The 15,011-nt window shown below is 41.2% G+C and overlaps 1 protein-coding gene and 1 pseudogene across 1 annotated transcript; one reads left to right on the top strand and one right to left on the bottom strand.

Moving 5' to 3' along the window:
- Positions 1–1,032: 1,032 nt before the first annotated feature.
- LOC141707026 (glucan endo-1,3-beta-glucosidase 4) lies at positions 1,033–2,878 on the bottom strand. Its single transcript, XM_074509987.1, has 3 exons — positions 2,701–2,878; positions 2,291–2,542; positions 1,033–1,190 (listed from the first exon to the last, which is right to left on the bottom strand). The coding sequence occupies exons 1-3, from the start codon at positions 2,765–2,767 to the stop codon at positions 1,156–1,158; spliced, it is 354 nt and encodes a 117-aa protein (XP_074366088.1). The 5' UTR covers positions 2,768–2,878; the 3' UTR covers positions 1,033–1,155.
- An 11,144-nt stretch (positions 2,879–14,022) lies between these two features.
- On the top strand, positions 14,023–14,849 carry LOC141685800 (uncharacterized; annotated as a pseudogene).
- The last annotated feature ends 162 nt before the right edge of the window (positions 14,850–15,011 follow it).

A 15,011-nucleotide genomic window follows, 5' to 3' on the forward strand; every position in this document is an offset into this window, starting at 1 on the left:
TGTTTGTCATCCAGTAATTCTGTTCAAGATATTAAATCAGGAACACTGGAATCTTGAAACTTTTGTAAAATATAAATAGCTTCTATAATGGACAGCTATAATATCTTATTTTACTTATTACTTCATGCGTAATTTATTACTATAGTTTGATTTTTAAACAGTTAAAATCACATTGATTCGATCATTAGTTAAAATCACTGGAAGTTTTGGTTTATCTTGAGACTCACACATCTAGCAGTCCTATGGGAAGGTGGTGTTAGGCACAATGGTCTAGTGTTAGGCTCGCATAACTTGCTGTTGCAAGAGAGCCTTTTGCACTGGATGTTAACCTTTTTAAATTGCGAGGTCTTGTTCTATTTTTGGTTCATCTTGAACATTTCCAGAAATATCTTTCCACTGCAATGGATTTTTTTCGATTTTTTGTTTAGTTTAATTGTATGTAAATTTTCTGGATGATATTTTAACATATAGCGCATTACTAAACTTCAGATGTCAGAAGTTGTGTAAAGTATTTCAGGAGAGTTGATTAATAGAAAGATCAATATGTCTGTGTTTGATCTCTTTAAGGATAAAATTGAAGCATCACAATTAGTTTTTAGAACTGCAGTCAATGGGTCCAAATCCCTGCTTGCAGTGTTTTCACCATTAACCTCTTTATGATTTGTCGTACTTATCTAGCATGTGGTTTCTGTTGTGACTTGTGTGTTGATTTTATATGTGGGAAGTGGATATATTTCCCTCTTCATCTGATGTATTTTAAGGCTGATTAGAACTTAGAAGGTAGTTTATGCCTGGTTGTCATCTTTCTTGCGTGAGGTGTAATGGTGGTGTTGGAAGCTGTTTGCTAGTATTACATGATGAACATGAGTTGCACCCTCCTGTGGTGACTCTTATGGTTGCATTTTAAACAAGGTATATATTTTTGTTAAATCATCGGATGATTTTATTTTGTCCTTTAAATTTTAATACATTGAATCCATATTTTTTGCATGAGTTAATAAAACAAGGTATTGCAGGTTTGCGCGTGGGGAGTGGCATATGCTGAAAGCAGAAAGTAATAAAGATTAACTGAGGGTTGCATTTAGCCATTTACAGCATCTTCAAGTACTCGAGGTTAGTCCTGTTTGCTTTGCATTTAACATATCGGCTTTAACTTCAGGCGCTAAACTCAAATTGGCAAGAATTATGACCTGCAGAAAATCATGATGGGATAATGTTGAGATATTATTAGCGAAGAAGGCAATAAACTAAGAAAAAGTTTGAAAAGGATAATGTAACCTACGAAGAATAGACAATTAATATTTGTGATCAGATATATATTCATTCCTCATAAATAGGGACTCTAATCCAAACCTAACAAAACATGAAACATAATTGGTATATCCCACGTGGAATTAGGGTATTGGGAGCGTGAGATGTACGTGAACTTGATGTACTGAAGCAGTTTTTGTGAGAACCCCGGGCTTCAGGAAAAGATTATAAAAGTTTTAAAAGATGTTGAAAACTATGAAAAGTCTTGGTATATGTTTGAATATTCTCAATACTTGGTTCATAATTATTTTTTTTGAACAAAAATGTGTTAAAGGTGGAAGATAGTGTGTATAATAGAATAAATGTATTGGGTATCGGAAAGTCCTCCAGAGGTGCTTTTCCCCTCTTAATGGGGAGAGGTCAGAAACTCGAACATCCGCAGGTGCTCTTCTCCTCTAGTGAGAGCAGATATTGGAACCTCAAACATCCTATCTCTTGTAGATGAGCAACATGACCAAATGTCAAAATTTTAAGAGACGTAAAAAGTTGAAAGAACTCTATACTGGGAAGCGCATCTAAAGAGTCTCATACCATTTATGTTTTTTATCAGGAATAAATGTTATGTTATTGCTACCATGGTGAGTCCTGAGAGATAATAATTTAGCAGACAGAAGTTTTGGATATATAATTGTACAAGAAGCCTCATCTGGCAGACCTGTCGCGCGCTCGTACCAGGCCTCTGGAATGTGTCTAAGGTTTAACTTGGCGGACAGATGGACTGCAATTTCTTTCATTAGTACATGTAGTGTATTTTATTACATATAAGTAGCTGTAATCCATCATGGTTCTAAATCCATCATGGAATGTGTGCATGTTTCTATGATCATCTGATACCAAATTTCGAATAAATTTTACCCGCCTAATCTTCTATGCATTTTTACCTAGGCATGTAGTCTTTAACTGAAACTTATTGTATTTTTAGATGAGATAATAGCATCACAATATAGCCAGTGGTTCGTACAAGTGTTGTAATGCTTACTTGGATCGAGCTCTGTAGTCATGGCAGCAGCCTTGAAATAGCAAGTTCCACCTCTGTTCTTATACTTCTGGTAGTAGTTATTGAAGGCATAAGAAGCATGGTCCCTCACAGTATTTGGTAAATAGCAAGGTTGATTCACCTGTATTTTACTACAATCTGCACCTCCCTTTCCACAAGCCCAATCTAAACCAGCCTGCAGCTCCACATCTGGTGTCTGTTCATCAGCTATGCACCATTGCTCAAACCCCCCATCTGCAGTACCAACATGATTTTGTTCATCAACTATACCATCAGGATAGAAAATCTTAAAATTTAACTTCTTCCTTTTTAAAACGTAGATTAAAGTCTCGGGTGTAATGATAAACTGGGTATCTAGATCAAGAACTTTAAGCAGGTATCAATCACATTACCTGAACTATGTAGCACAATTAACAGAAGCACAGCAGCAAGCCAAATCTTTTGCAAAGAGAGAGACATTGGTCTAGAAGTTGTGAAGATGGATGGACTTGGGATGATATATTTAACAGATTGATATCTTCACATGCTTTGCAATACTTAATTCGGTCTGTTTTTAGGACATATCGTCGTATTCACACTTGTGCATATAAGACAAGGTGAAATGCATGTGCCAGTATCACAAGATGAATTAGTAGTTGAATGTGTCTCCATCAAAACTTGTTACCAGTGTTTTGATACCAACGGTGATGACAAGGGTTATCTATCCTGAACAGCCCTAATCTTTTTCTTTTTTTTTTTACAAATATGACTTATAGTGAAATGCATATGCAAGGGTTATCTAGGGTTATGCACGTGTTTGAAGAGGCAATGACAACGGTCATCTAGCTGATTATGCTCGTGTTTGACAATTCTTTTTTCTCGGGGTGAGTCGAACCCCATGAAAGCAGTGGATAAACTCTTAACGACTTATTATTCAGTCGCATTCATCATCCCTAATCCTTAATAGAAAGAGTTACAATTAAAAAAAATTGTGCTATTTTCGGGCGATATTCGCAACATGAGCGATCTTGCGGTTTAACAGAATTAAATGAAGTTGATCAAAAAAGGATTTGTTGGACCAAGACAAGACGGCCCAAAGGAATCATAATTAGAATAATTGTAAAACATAATGTAAAGCCCAAGAAGGCCCACTTTGTAAGGAAAAAGCCCATTTGGGACTTAGTATAAATACAAAACAACAATCTCATTTGAAGAGGTTGGCAAATTATAGCAAAGAGACAATCTCCTAAAATTATAGTATAATAATATAATAATATTGTTGGAACATCATTTGGCGCTAGAAGGAACTTTGCTTTAACAGATCCAACCAGAAGATGATTGTGGAAGAGCTTGATCCGGGAACCGCCGGACCGACTCAGATAAAGGAGTTGACGGCAGAAATTGCCGCCGATCCCTCGACCCGCGGTGATCATGAGCTGCCCAAACAACCGGCCTTAAAGCCGAAGTGCTTGTTTTCTCCACCTGAAGTCCCTCCTGAAGACCAATCGTTGAACTTGAAAGATATACTTCAAAGGGACAGAAAAAGAAAAACCGTTTCAGATCAGCGTTTTAGAGTACAGACCTCTAAAGGAAAGAAAGTTCTCTCGAGCGACATACGACTACATTTGGAAAAGAAAGAAAGGCTAAAAGCTTAAAATCAAGAAAATCCAGAGGACCCACTTGATTCAGATGAAGAGCTCGAGCTTCTAGAACACGAAACTCGGAGACTGCAGGCTAAACTTGAACGAAAACGCGAGATCCACCGTCTCCGTCGAGAGCTCCAACAAACTACAGTACAAAATGAAGAACAAGACGATAAATTCTATGACGAAGACGATGATGCCGAGTACGAGTATGAACCGTCGGCAGAATCGACATATTCACAACCGCGCGAACGTCGACAGAGGATAGTGTCATCTGCCGACGTCTCGCGTCAAACAGAATCTACAGAATCTATCTCCCATGAGGAGTTCACCAAAATGCAGGAAGAAATCGCCCAGATGCGTACCATAATGAGAAATCAGGCGGGGTTTGAAACCGTCTCCGAGAGCCCCCTATCATTGGTGCTTGAGAAAGCATGCATTGACAGAACATTGAAAACTCCCGCCCTTGATCATTTCGACGGATCCTCGGACCCATTAGCATTCCTCAATACCTTCGATGGACGTATGGCCTTCTTTGGCCACTCAGAGGTCGCCCGATGTCAATTCTTCTCCACTTGCCTCCAGGGCACAACCCTTCGATGGTACAGCAATTTGCCCCCTCGGTCGATCGACTCATGGGCGGCCCTAAAGAGCAAGTTTCAAGCTCGTTTCTCCAGTAACTACAAAGGAATAAAGGTCACAGCTTCCCTAATGACAATGCACCAACGCTCAGGAGAAAGTCTTCGAAGTTTCCTAACCCGATTCAGAGAAGAAATAACAGAGATTCCAGATCTAATCGAGCAAATGGCAGTCAATTTTCTGACGGCAGGCATTGATAAATCTCGCCATGGATTACTCTTAGAGGAGATCTTTGAGAAAAGACCGAAAACCTTACAAGCAACATTTCAAATTATAGAACATCGCATGATGCTCCAAGAGGCAGTGAGTTGAATACTGTCTCCTAAGCGCTCCTCCATATATGAACGATGACGCAACTATAGTCCGCGATCTCCCGCGCGTGACAGACGTCAAGAGCGTCACCGATCACCACTTGGTCATACTGTCGAGCATCAACCAAGGGACAGAAGAGAGAGAGACTGGCAACCCCGCAGTCGAGCAGAGAAAGAATTTACCAAGCTTAACACTGAGAAAACGATCATCTAAGCAGTCCTAAAGACAGAGCCGGACTATCGTCCACCAAGTCCCATGAAACCGGGTCGTCCTCCAAGCTCTAGAACTGCGATTACCATGAAGATACAGGTCACACAACTGAACAATGCTTTCAACTAAGCAACCTCATCGAGGGGAAAATTTGTCGAGGACAGCCAGTGCATTATGTACAGCGGGAAGATTCTCCTCGATGCCATAGACGAGATGAAGAGGATCGGGTAATTGACGTTATCTTTGGTGGTGTAGCAGCTGGGGGACTCTCTCACAATTCCCGAAAAAGCTATGCCCGTGAGGTTTTTAATGTCAACCCACCAACAACTAAGCGCCCCCGGGCAAGTCCTTCTCCTGTCATTTCTTTCTCAGATGATGACTACCGCCCTGGTCTCATCAAAGGCCATCAGGACGCCCTTGTCATCACCACACGGGTGGGAAACAACATGGTAAAAAAGTTGCTAGTCGACAACGGCAGCTCCGTGGACGTTCTATACCACCATGCCTTCTCCCGAATGGATCTCGGGGATCGACGCCTAGAGAATGCTCGAACTCCTTTATACGGGTTTACAGGGAATGAGGTACATGTAGTTGGGACAGTCGACATGCCGGTGCTTTTTGGTTCTCCCCCATGCCAGATTTGGAAGATGGTCAAGTTCCACGTAATCAGTGCATCCTCGAGTTTCAACGCAATATTGGGACGAACAACGATCACCGCCCTTCGGGCCATTACTTCCATCTCCCATTTGAAAATGAAGTTCCCCACAGACTTTGGTGTAGGAGAACTGGTTGGTGATCAAGGAACGGCTAGGCAGTGTTACCTAACCACTGTCTCTCCAAGGAAAAAGACAGATGAAGAGTTAGAGGTCAATCAAGTACTTGACATCGATCCAAGAGAATTGATCGACACATCTACAAGCAATTCATGCTCCCCTCTCGAGGAAACGGAGGATATAAAAGTATTTGAAGGAAACCCCGATAAAACAACAAGAATTGGCAAGAATCTCTCCTCATATCTCAAAAAAGAAATCACGAACCTCATCCGGGAATTCTTCGACATTTTTGCTTGGGTCCCGAAGGATATGCCCGGCTTTCCAGAGGTCGTGGCACGACACTCATTGCACATTAATAAGGACACCAGGCCTGTGCGACAAAAACAACGCATATTCTCGGCCGAGAAAAGAGCCGCCATCGACCAAGAGGTCGACAGACTCCTCGACGCCGGCTTCATCGAGCCTGTGCAATTCCCCACATGGATATCGAATGTGGTCCTAGTTAAGAAAAGCAATGGGAAGTGGAGAATGTGCATCGATTACTCATATGTTAATAGGGCATGCCCCAAAGACTTTTACTCTTTGCCGAATATCGACCAACTCATCGATGCTACGGCGGGAAATGAACTCCTCTCCTTTATGGACGCCTTTTCAGGGTATAATCAAATTAAAATGGATTCCCACGACTGGAAACAAACCGCATTCATCACATATATGGGAGTCTTTGGTTACAAATTAATGTCCTTCGGATTAATCAATGCGGGCGCTACTTTTCAACAGACGATGGATAAAATATTCTCCTCGCAAATAGGAAGGAACATGCTGTTATACGTCGATGACATGATTACAAAATCATAAGTTGCCTCAGATCATGTAACAGGCCTTCGAGAAACGTTCACCAACGCAAGGGCAAACAATATGCGACTAAACCCAGCAAAATGTTCATTCGGCCTTACGGCGGGTAAATTCTTGGGGTTCCTGGTCACCTAGAAAGGCATCGAGGCCGACCCAGCTCAGACAAAAGCAATTCTGGAAATGAGCAAACCAAGATCCATCAAAGACTTACAAAAACTCACAGGGTGTATAGCCGCGCTTCGAAGGTTCATCCCTCAATCCTCGAAGAGGTGCCTTCCCTTTTTCTCTGCAATGAAGAAAGCTTCTAAATCATCACAGTTTGAATGGAGTGAAGATTGTGAAAAGAATTTTACAGAATTAAAGATATTTTTCACAAATCCTCCGGTTTTAACTCGGCCCTTAACTGGCGAGCCGCTACGAGTGTATCTCTCGGCTTCCGACGAAACTATTACGGCAGTATTGGTCCGTGTCGATGAAGGGAAAGATATCCCCGTATACTACATCAGTCACTCACTTCGAGACGCGGAAACAAGATGTCCACAAGTCGAAAAGCTCGTATACGCTCTTGTTGTCACGAGCCGAAAGCTTCGGCATTATTTTCAAGCGAGAGAAATCCATGTTCTCACCAATCTACCTCTAAAAAGAATTCTGCACAAGCCCGACATAACGGGCAGGCTTGTAGCCTGGACCATAGAGTTAAGCCAGTTCTACATCGAGTACAAACCTCGAACGACGATCAAAGCCCAGGTTCTCTCGGATTTCATCGCTGAATGCCAGTTCAAATCCAAAGCACAAAAAATAGAAGACGACCAATCACGCCCGTGGCTTTTGTTTGTTGATGGCTCCTCGACATCCAACTCTGGAGGAGCGGGGGTTATATTAATCAGTCCAGAAGGATTCAAAATCCAACATGCCCTCAAATTCGGATTCTCCGCCACAAACAATGTGGCCGAATACGAGGCACTCATCGCCGGACTAAAGCTCGCCTCCGATCTTGAGGCAGAGGTCATCGACATATTTGGAGATTCTCAGTTGGTTTCCAAACAGATAAGTGGTGAATTTAAGACACATAATGAAAGGATGGCCCGATACTTGACAAGAACACAAGAGCTACTTAATAAATTATCTTCATGGAAATTGTCAAACGTCGACAGGGAGGAGAACCAGTGGGCCGACTCTCTGGCCAAACTGGCATCTTTCAATCTCCCTGTTAACCTCAGCCCGACATACATCGATGTTTTGGAGACCCCCTCCATCGACGAAGTATCAGTTAATCAGATCCAGACTAAGCTCGATTGGCGCCAACATTTCCTTGAATACATCATCGACAACAAGCTACCTGAGCATAAGATGGAGGCTCGCACACTTATGTTCAAAGCCAGAAACTACTGTGTTGTGGGTTCAGTGTTATATCGACGTGCCCTCTCTGAGCCACTACTCCGTTGCTTGTCCCCGGAAGAGGCTCTCCAAGCGATTGTGTTGATACATACAGGAATCTATGGTGAGCATCTAGGAGGGAAATCCTTAGCCCTTAAAAGAATCCGACAAGGTCTATTCTGGCCCATATTTCGAAAGGATTGTGAAGATTATGTCAAAAAATGCCAAGCATGTCAGCTTCATGGAAGTGTAAACCGTCGACCCACGACCGAGCTAAATTCGATACTCAGCACATGCCCCTTTTTCCAATGGGGAATAGATATTGTGGGTCCCTTTCCAAAATCCAAAAATCAGTGCCAATACATCGTAGTCGCCGTGAATTACGCAACCAAATGGGTGGAAGCAAAACCCCTCGCTAAAATTCGAGAAGAAGAAATGATAGAATTCTTTATGGAATACATTGTCTTTCGCTTTGGGGTCCCCAGAATCTTAGTTTCTGATAACGACACTCAGTTTGTAGGGAGACAGTTTGAGGAGACCCTGCTTGAATTAAAAGTCCAGCATATCAATGCATCTGTAGCATACCCTCAAGCTAATGGACTAGCAGAAGTAACAAATAGAACCATCCTGCAAGGTTTGAAGAAAAGAATTAAAGAAATACCACGGTGTTGGTCGATGAACTCCCGAATGTGTTGTGGTCGTATAGAACAACCCCCCGAAGCGCAATAGGTGAAACTCCTTTCCGCTTGGCTTACGGAGTTGACGCTGTCATACCCGTTGAGATAAGTCTAACTTCACCACGGGTCGATGTGTTCGATCCTGCTCTCTCTCTCGAGGGTCTGCGCCTTCACAATGATTTGCTAGAAGAAACAAGGGAAGAGGCCCAAATGCGGATGATCGCCCAGCAAGAAAAAACTGCAAGATACTTCAACAAAAAGGTCAAGCCCAAAGACTTCAAGGTTGACGACCTTGTCTTAAGGAACTCCGCGACATCACAACCCACTGTTGCAGGAAAATTCAAACCAACATGGGAAGGACCTTATAGGATCTCGAAGTTGGTAAGTGCGGGGACCTATGAACTTGCGCACCTCAACGGAAAGCCCATCAAAAATGCCTGGAATGGAATTCATCTCAAAAAGTTATACCAGTAATTTAATTTCAGTTGTAGCTCGTTATCTTGAGGCAGTAAATGCCATACCAAAGACAAACCCTCGATGCAATGAGGGTCATTATGAGACCCCCATTGAGGGGCGGTTAAATTGTGACAAATGAATGTTTGTAATTTAGTTCAAGAAGTAAGGAACACAAATATCTGCTCACTTTATTTCTTTCATAAGCAGCAAAAACAAAAGAATAACCTTCGAAAACTTTCACCAACATAATATTCTAAATAGAGGTTAAAATAAGCTTTGGTTCACAGATTAATCTGAAAATATCAAGACAAGCAATTAAAGATTCAAGACTATTTCAATTTCAGGAAAATATTGCTGAGCAGGATCAAATCGTTCTCATAACATAAACAAAACTAGTATACTCATCAGTGTATTTCCAGTTCCTTCAACCACAATCAAGATATGACTTACGACTAAGGTGACTTCAAACTCGACAAATGGATTAATATCTCAGACTCGGGACAAGAAGAGGATAAAATCAGTCAACATACAACTCCCCTGAATATGGAAATAAACTAGATCATGGATCACGTATTCGAAAATTACCCAAACTTACCAAGTCTAACACTTAAAACAAATCCATCATCCGGTGTCATCGATAAAATTCTTAAGTTTATAAAAACTCTTAATTCAATTACATAGGTCCACGGGGCATACCCCGCATTCACGCATCATCGCCCTTCGACGCAAGATCCCGAAGATAATCCTCGAAAGCGTGACCTTCGACGGTAAAACCAGCCTCCTTCATCCGTCGATAACATCTCCCATAACCATCGCCCAAAGCATCGGCGATATCTTCCACAGCTTTCTCTACCTCACGCTTCAAATTTTCATTCTCCTTCACTATCAATCTATAAGAGCTATCCATCCCCTCAACCTGTCGATCCAAGCCTTGACGCTTGTTCTTCTCCTCATCAAGTTCTTTCTCAACTTCGTGAAGTCGACCCTCGAGCTCCTGCACCCTGTCCCTCGATGTCTTCTCAGTAACTTCCATCTCCGCAATCTTCCTCGAAAACGCAGTATTGGCTTTAGTCAAGTCAACCACCCTATGCTCGAGCTCTGCAAAACCAGCCCCAATTTTCTTCTTTTCCCCCTTCAGAGCAGCAATCTCAGCCTCTAACTTAGAGCAAGCCTCGCCATCGACATCGGCCTTGTAATCCTCCACAATGTGCATAAAATCGGAAAGAAACTTAAAAAAAATGAATGATGAATGATGAAGAATGAAAATGAGGGAAAAGTAAATAGACATAGAATACAATGGGCAAGCGAGGTATGGCATATACACATAAAAAAAAGAAGGGGGGATACGCTTACCCGTCCAGCCCGGCTTTTACATCAATCAACAAGATCCCCACGCCTTCGACCCTCGTACGCCACTGAATCCTGAGGAAGATTGAAAAGATTAAGCACCCTCAAGGGCACGGTGGATCCACCCGTCCATCGTTCAGTGGGCTGAATCTCGACCCTCATCACCTCTTTCTTAGAACGCGGGTCGACGGTATTCCCCATAAAAACCTTATTCCCAGCAACCGTCACAGTCTTGTTTACCCCCTCGACAGCAACCCCCCATCCACCAGCCAAAACCTCATCTTCTTCCCTTCGAAGACGCTTTCGAGGGTTAGCTTCCACGCGGATGAGGTCCGACACAACCCTTTCATTGTCTTCAACCACCTTATTCCCCTGATCATCGAGCAACTCTATAGAAACCGAATGAGGAACCCCCGACGTCCTAGCCCTAGTCGCACCAGAAGGCTTCCTCGAAGCACGTTGCAACAACAGCATCATTGCCTTATCCATCCCTTCTCGAACCCCGCCGTCTAAAACCTTTTTCAAGGAAACTCTTGCCACTGGAACACAGAAATAAAAAGAAGCAAATCAAAAACTCTATATATACGCATATGAAAATAAACAGACAAGAGCCTACGATAACAACTACAAAAACAAGGTACATGAACAAAACAGGGGCAACAACAAATAAGACATCCCCCTTACAATCGTGCATTTCCAAAAAGCCAGAATCCTTTAAGTCTAAATGTGTATACCATGTCCTCGACCCATGAAACTCATCGAGATAAGAAGTATCGTGCTTCTCTAGGTTATTCAAATAATCGATCGTACCCTGGCTAACTTTCCCACTAGGCTTTACAAATACCAAATCAGGACCCCCAACGAACAACCATTGGGTGTGGTATCCGGAGTTCGACGATCTAACGCTAACAATCTTCATCCTCCTATGTCGAGAGTCGAAGTATACCTGCCCGTCATAATAACGCACACCGTAAATAGAGAAAAACAACTTCAGAGTCGGAGGTCGACCCTTATCACAGCATAACGCCACAAAACCACTTAACTGTGTAATAGAATTCGGTGTCAACTGCCCAAGACCACACCCGATAGCCTCATACATCGCCAGGAAGAAGGGATGTATTGGCAAACGAAGACCGAATTGAAACATAATCATTGCAACTCCATGCATTCCGAACTCAGGCATCATCCAAACCCTCTCATCAGCGGTCGGCACCCGATACCGGTAACCGTTAGACAAGTCGATATAACTCTTCAACTTACTCACAGGAGGGTCGGCGGTGATGTAGTAACTAACATAATTCAAACTAGGTTTACCCTCAAACTCGATCCTACCTAACTGAAGGCTTTCCTCAACTACCTTATTTCGGAAATCTAGGGTACGAGGACTTAGGGGAGGAGAAGGCAAGGGACCGGTAGGCATACCCTTCAAAAACTCATCGCCCTCAAGGAAATCAAAAGTCCACACTGACCTAAATCTGGGATTTCAAGGTTATCCAAGTTCAAAGCAGAATCTTCATCACCCTCCTCTAAGGGTCGTTTCCCAGGGTCTCGATTGGAAGCACTACGCGAAGATGACGATGAGGAAAAGTCGTCCATTTTAAATTCGCAAGCTACAGACAAATGTGATTGACTCGCAGTTAAGAAAGAAGAAAGAAGAGGGAAAGAGGATAACTTACAAGCAGTTTGTGAACGGAGGACGTGCAACAACCGCTTTTTAGATAGCCTGTGAGGAAGCCGAAGAGTCTAGCCCGCCAATATGCAAGGAAACCTGATAAATAAATTCAAAAACACACATGAACAGCTATATATATCTCCTAAAAAAAGAGAGAAAGAGAACAACAACAAGACAAGAAAACATTGTTTTTTTTCTTTTTTTTTTCGGGCACACATTTGACTTATATCTTGAGTTTACAATTACTTCTTATTTTCTTGTTTGTTTTTTCTTATTATTCCTCTTCATTTTATTATCCTATCCGATCACTAACTTTATTCAGGTATCAAAGTAAAAATTTCAAAATTTAAAGCGCAAAAGTGAAGAAGGAGAAAAACGCAAATCTAAAGATATTGCGCAAACTGGGAGGGGGACAAATGTTGGACCAAGACAAGACGGCCCAAAGGAATCATAGTTAGAATAATTGTAAAACATAATGTAAAGCCCAAGAAGGCCCACTTTGTAAGGAAAAAGCCCATTTGGGACTTAGTATAAATACAAGACAACAACCTCATTTGAAGAGGTTAGCAAATTATAGCAAAGTGACAATCTCCTAAAATTATAGTCTAATAATATAATAATATTGTTGGAACATCAGGATTGCTAATAAATTTTTTAACAAAGGCGTATGATGTATGTCTTGCTGTCTGTTTTCTCTCTTGGTTCATGTCTTCTTTAATTGTTGAATTACTTTCTTAATCAGACATCAGTGCCTTAAACCATTACATAACCATAGAAAAACCTTAGACAACCAAATCAAGGTAGATGCAAATAAAGAAGGAAAATGTTGTGTCAAGTATAATGTAGGGAACAGAGCATCTGATGCTAATAAAGCAATTGAGATTATTAAAGACAAATTCAATAAGATACGGATTTTATTAATCTTTCGCAATAAGTGTATAAGCTTGAAATTGATGTGGTCGAACTATATCCGGCTTAGCAGGATGTGATCATGTAATGGTAGCTGATGTTTAGCAATTTAGATACACTTGAACCATCTCAGATTGCACTGACATATCCATCTTGTACACTTCGAGTTTCAAGATCTTCAATACACGTACTAGTGGGGCCTGTTTGGGAATTCTATTAAGCTAACTTATTGGCTTATAAGTCCGCAACAACTTATCGACGAGTGTTTGTCGAACCAACTTATAAGTTAAATTTACAACTTATAAGCTGATAAGTTAAATGTTAGCAGAGACGTACTTTTTTTCCAACTTATTTGTATTTTTTCACTTTTTTTTAAATTTTGAGTTTAAAATAAAATTTTAAAATATTTTTTAATTTAAAATTCATGAATTAAGATAATTGTATTTAATAATTACATATTTTAATTCATTTAAGTAAAAAAAATCGGACTTATAAGTAAGTTTATCCAAACACTTATAGAACTTATAAGTATTTATCAACTTATCACTTATTTAACACTTATTCATTTTAAGTGATAAGTTACTTATTTTAAGGTTTCCCAAACGGGCACGTGCTTTGTAGTTCGTTGATCCAAGACTCCTTCATATTATACTCTTTCATAACCCAAACTTCCACTTTCCCATCTTTACTCTAAAATGCTGCTGAAAGACATCCTCCTAGAACCAATAAAATGTAACCAGGCTTATCAAGGCTGCTACTTGTTTGTGTGCAAGATTTCAAATAAATCCAAAGGAATCACACCTGATAGTTGTTAAGAGGATTTCAGCCAAAACATATATGGGCATTATATGATGAGAAGGATGGGATGCCTCGGCTTAACTGTCTGATCCGCCAGGTCATCTCAGTGAGACCATTTAAGGTTCATATCAGTTACTTGGGCTCAAAAACTGACAATGAGTTTGGGTTAGTAAATTGCTGGACTCCGGGTTTACAAAATCTTGTGGGCATTTCAGAGCAATGAATACAAACATTATCGACCAAGTTAATATTTTCTCTCATCATCTGAGCAGGAAAAAGGCTGGTAGGGGAGGCTGTGTTAGGATCTATCCAAGATGTGGGGACATTTGGGCTGTATATCGTAACTGGTCACCAGACTGGGACAACACCACCCCAGACTCTGTGAGGCATCAGTATGAAATGGTGGAGGTTATTGATGATTATTCTGAAGAGTTTGGAGTGTGTATTGCTCCTCTAATTAAACTTGATGGATTCAAGACTGTATATCAAAGTAACACAGATAAGAATGTTATCCGCTGGATACCAAGAAGAAAGATGGTACGGTTTTCCCACCAGGTGCCATCTTGTGCGCTAAAAGGAATGACCACAAATTTGCCGGATGGATGCTGGGATCTAGACCATGCTGCTACTCCAGATGAGCTGCTTCAGATTATAGCTGAAATACATGCAGAAAAGGCACCTCAAAGAGCTGGAGAACGTCTGTATTTCCAAGAAAATAACTTAGATGCGACTCCTGAGTTTGTTGACAAATTAAATAAATTGCAGGTGGAAACTACTCCTGACAAGGTTCTTCAAGATAATAATGAAGTGAAGGTGCAAAAGACTCATGTTGAAGTTCTTCAGGAGTTGAGTGAAGTGCAAGGGGAAAAGTCTGATCATGTAGAAAGTCTTTAACTTCTACGGAGCTTCTTCATCCTGTAAAAGGCGTAGAGGTTGTGAAAAACTATATTTTACCAGCCAAAAATTCTGTTGCACCTCATGTGAAGGAAGTACAGATGGAAGAAACTCCATCTTTTCAAGCGGAGCACCTTGCTATTCTGCCAGCTTTTCAAGTGA

The sequence above is a fragment of the Apium graveolens genome, chromosome 2 (genome assembly GCF_009905375.1).
Source record: "Apium graveolens cultivar Ventura chromosome 2, ASM990537v1, whole genome shotgun sequence".
Lineage (NCBI taxonomy): Eukaryota > Viridiplantae > Streptophyta > Magnoliopsida > Apiales > Apiaceae > Apium > Apium graveolens.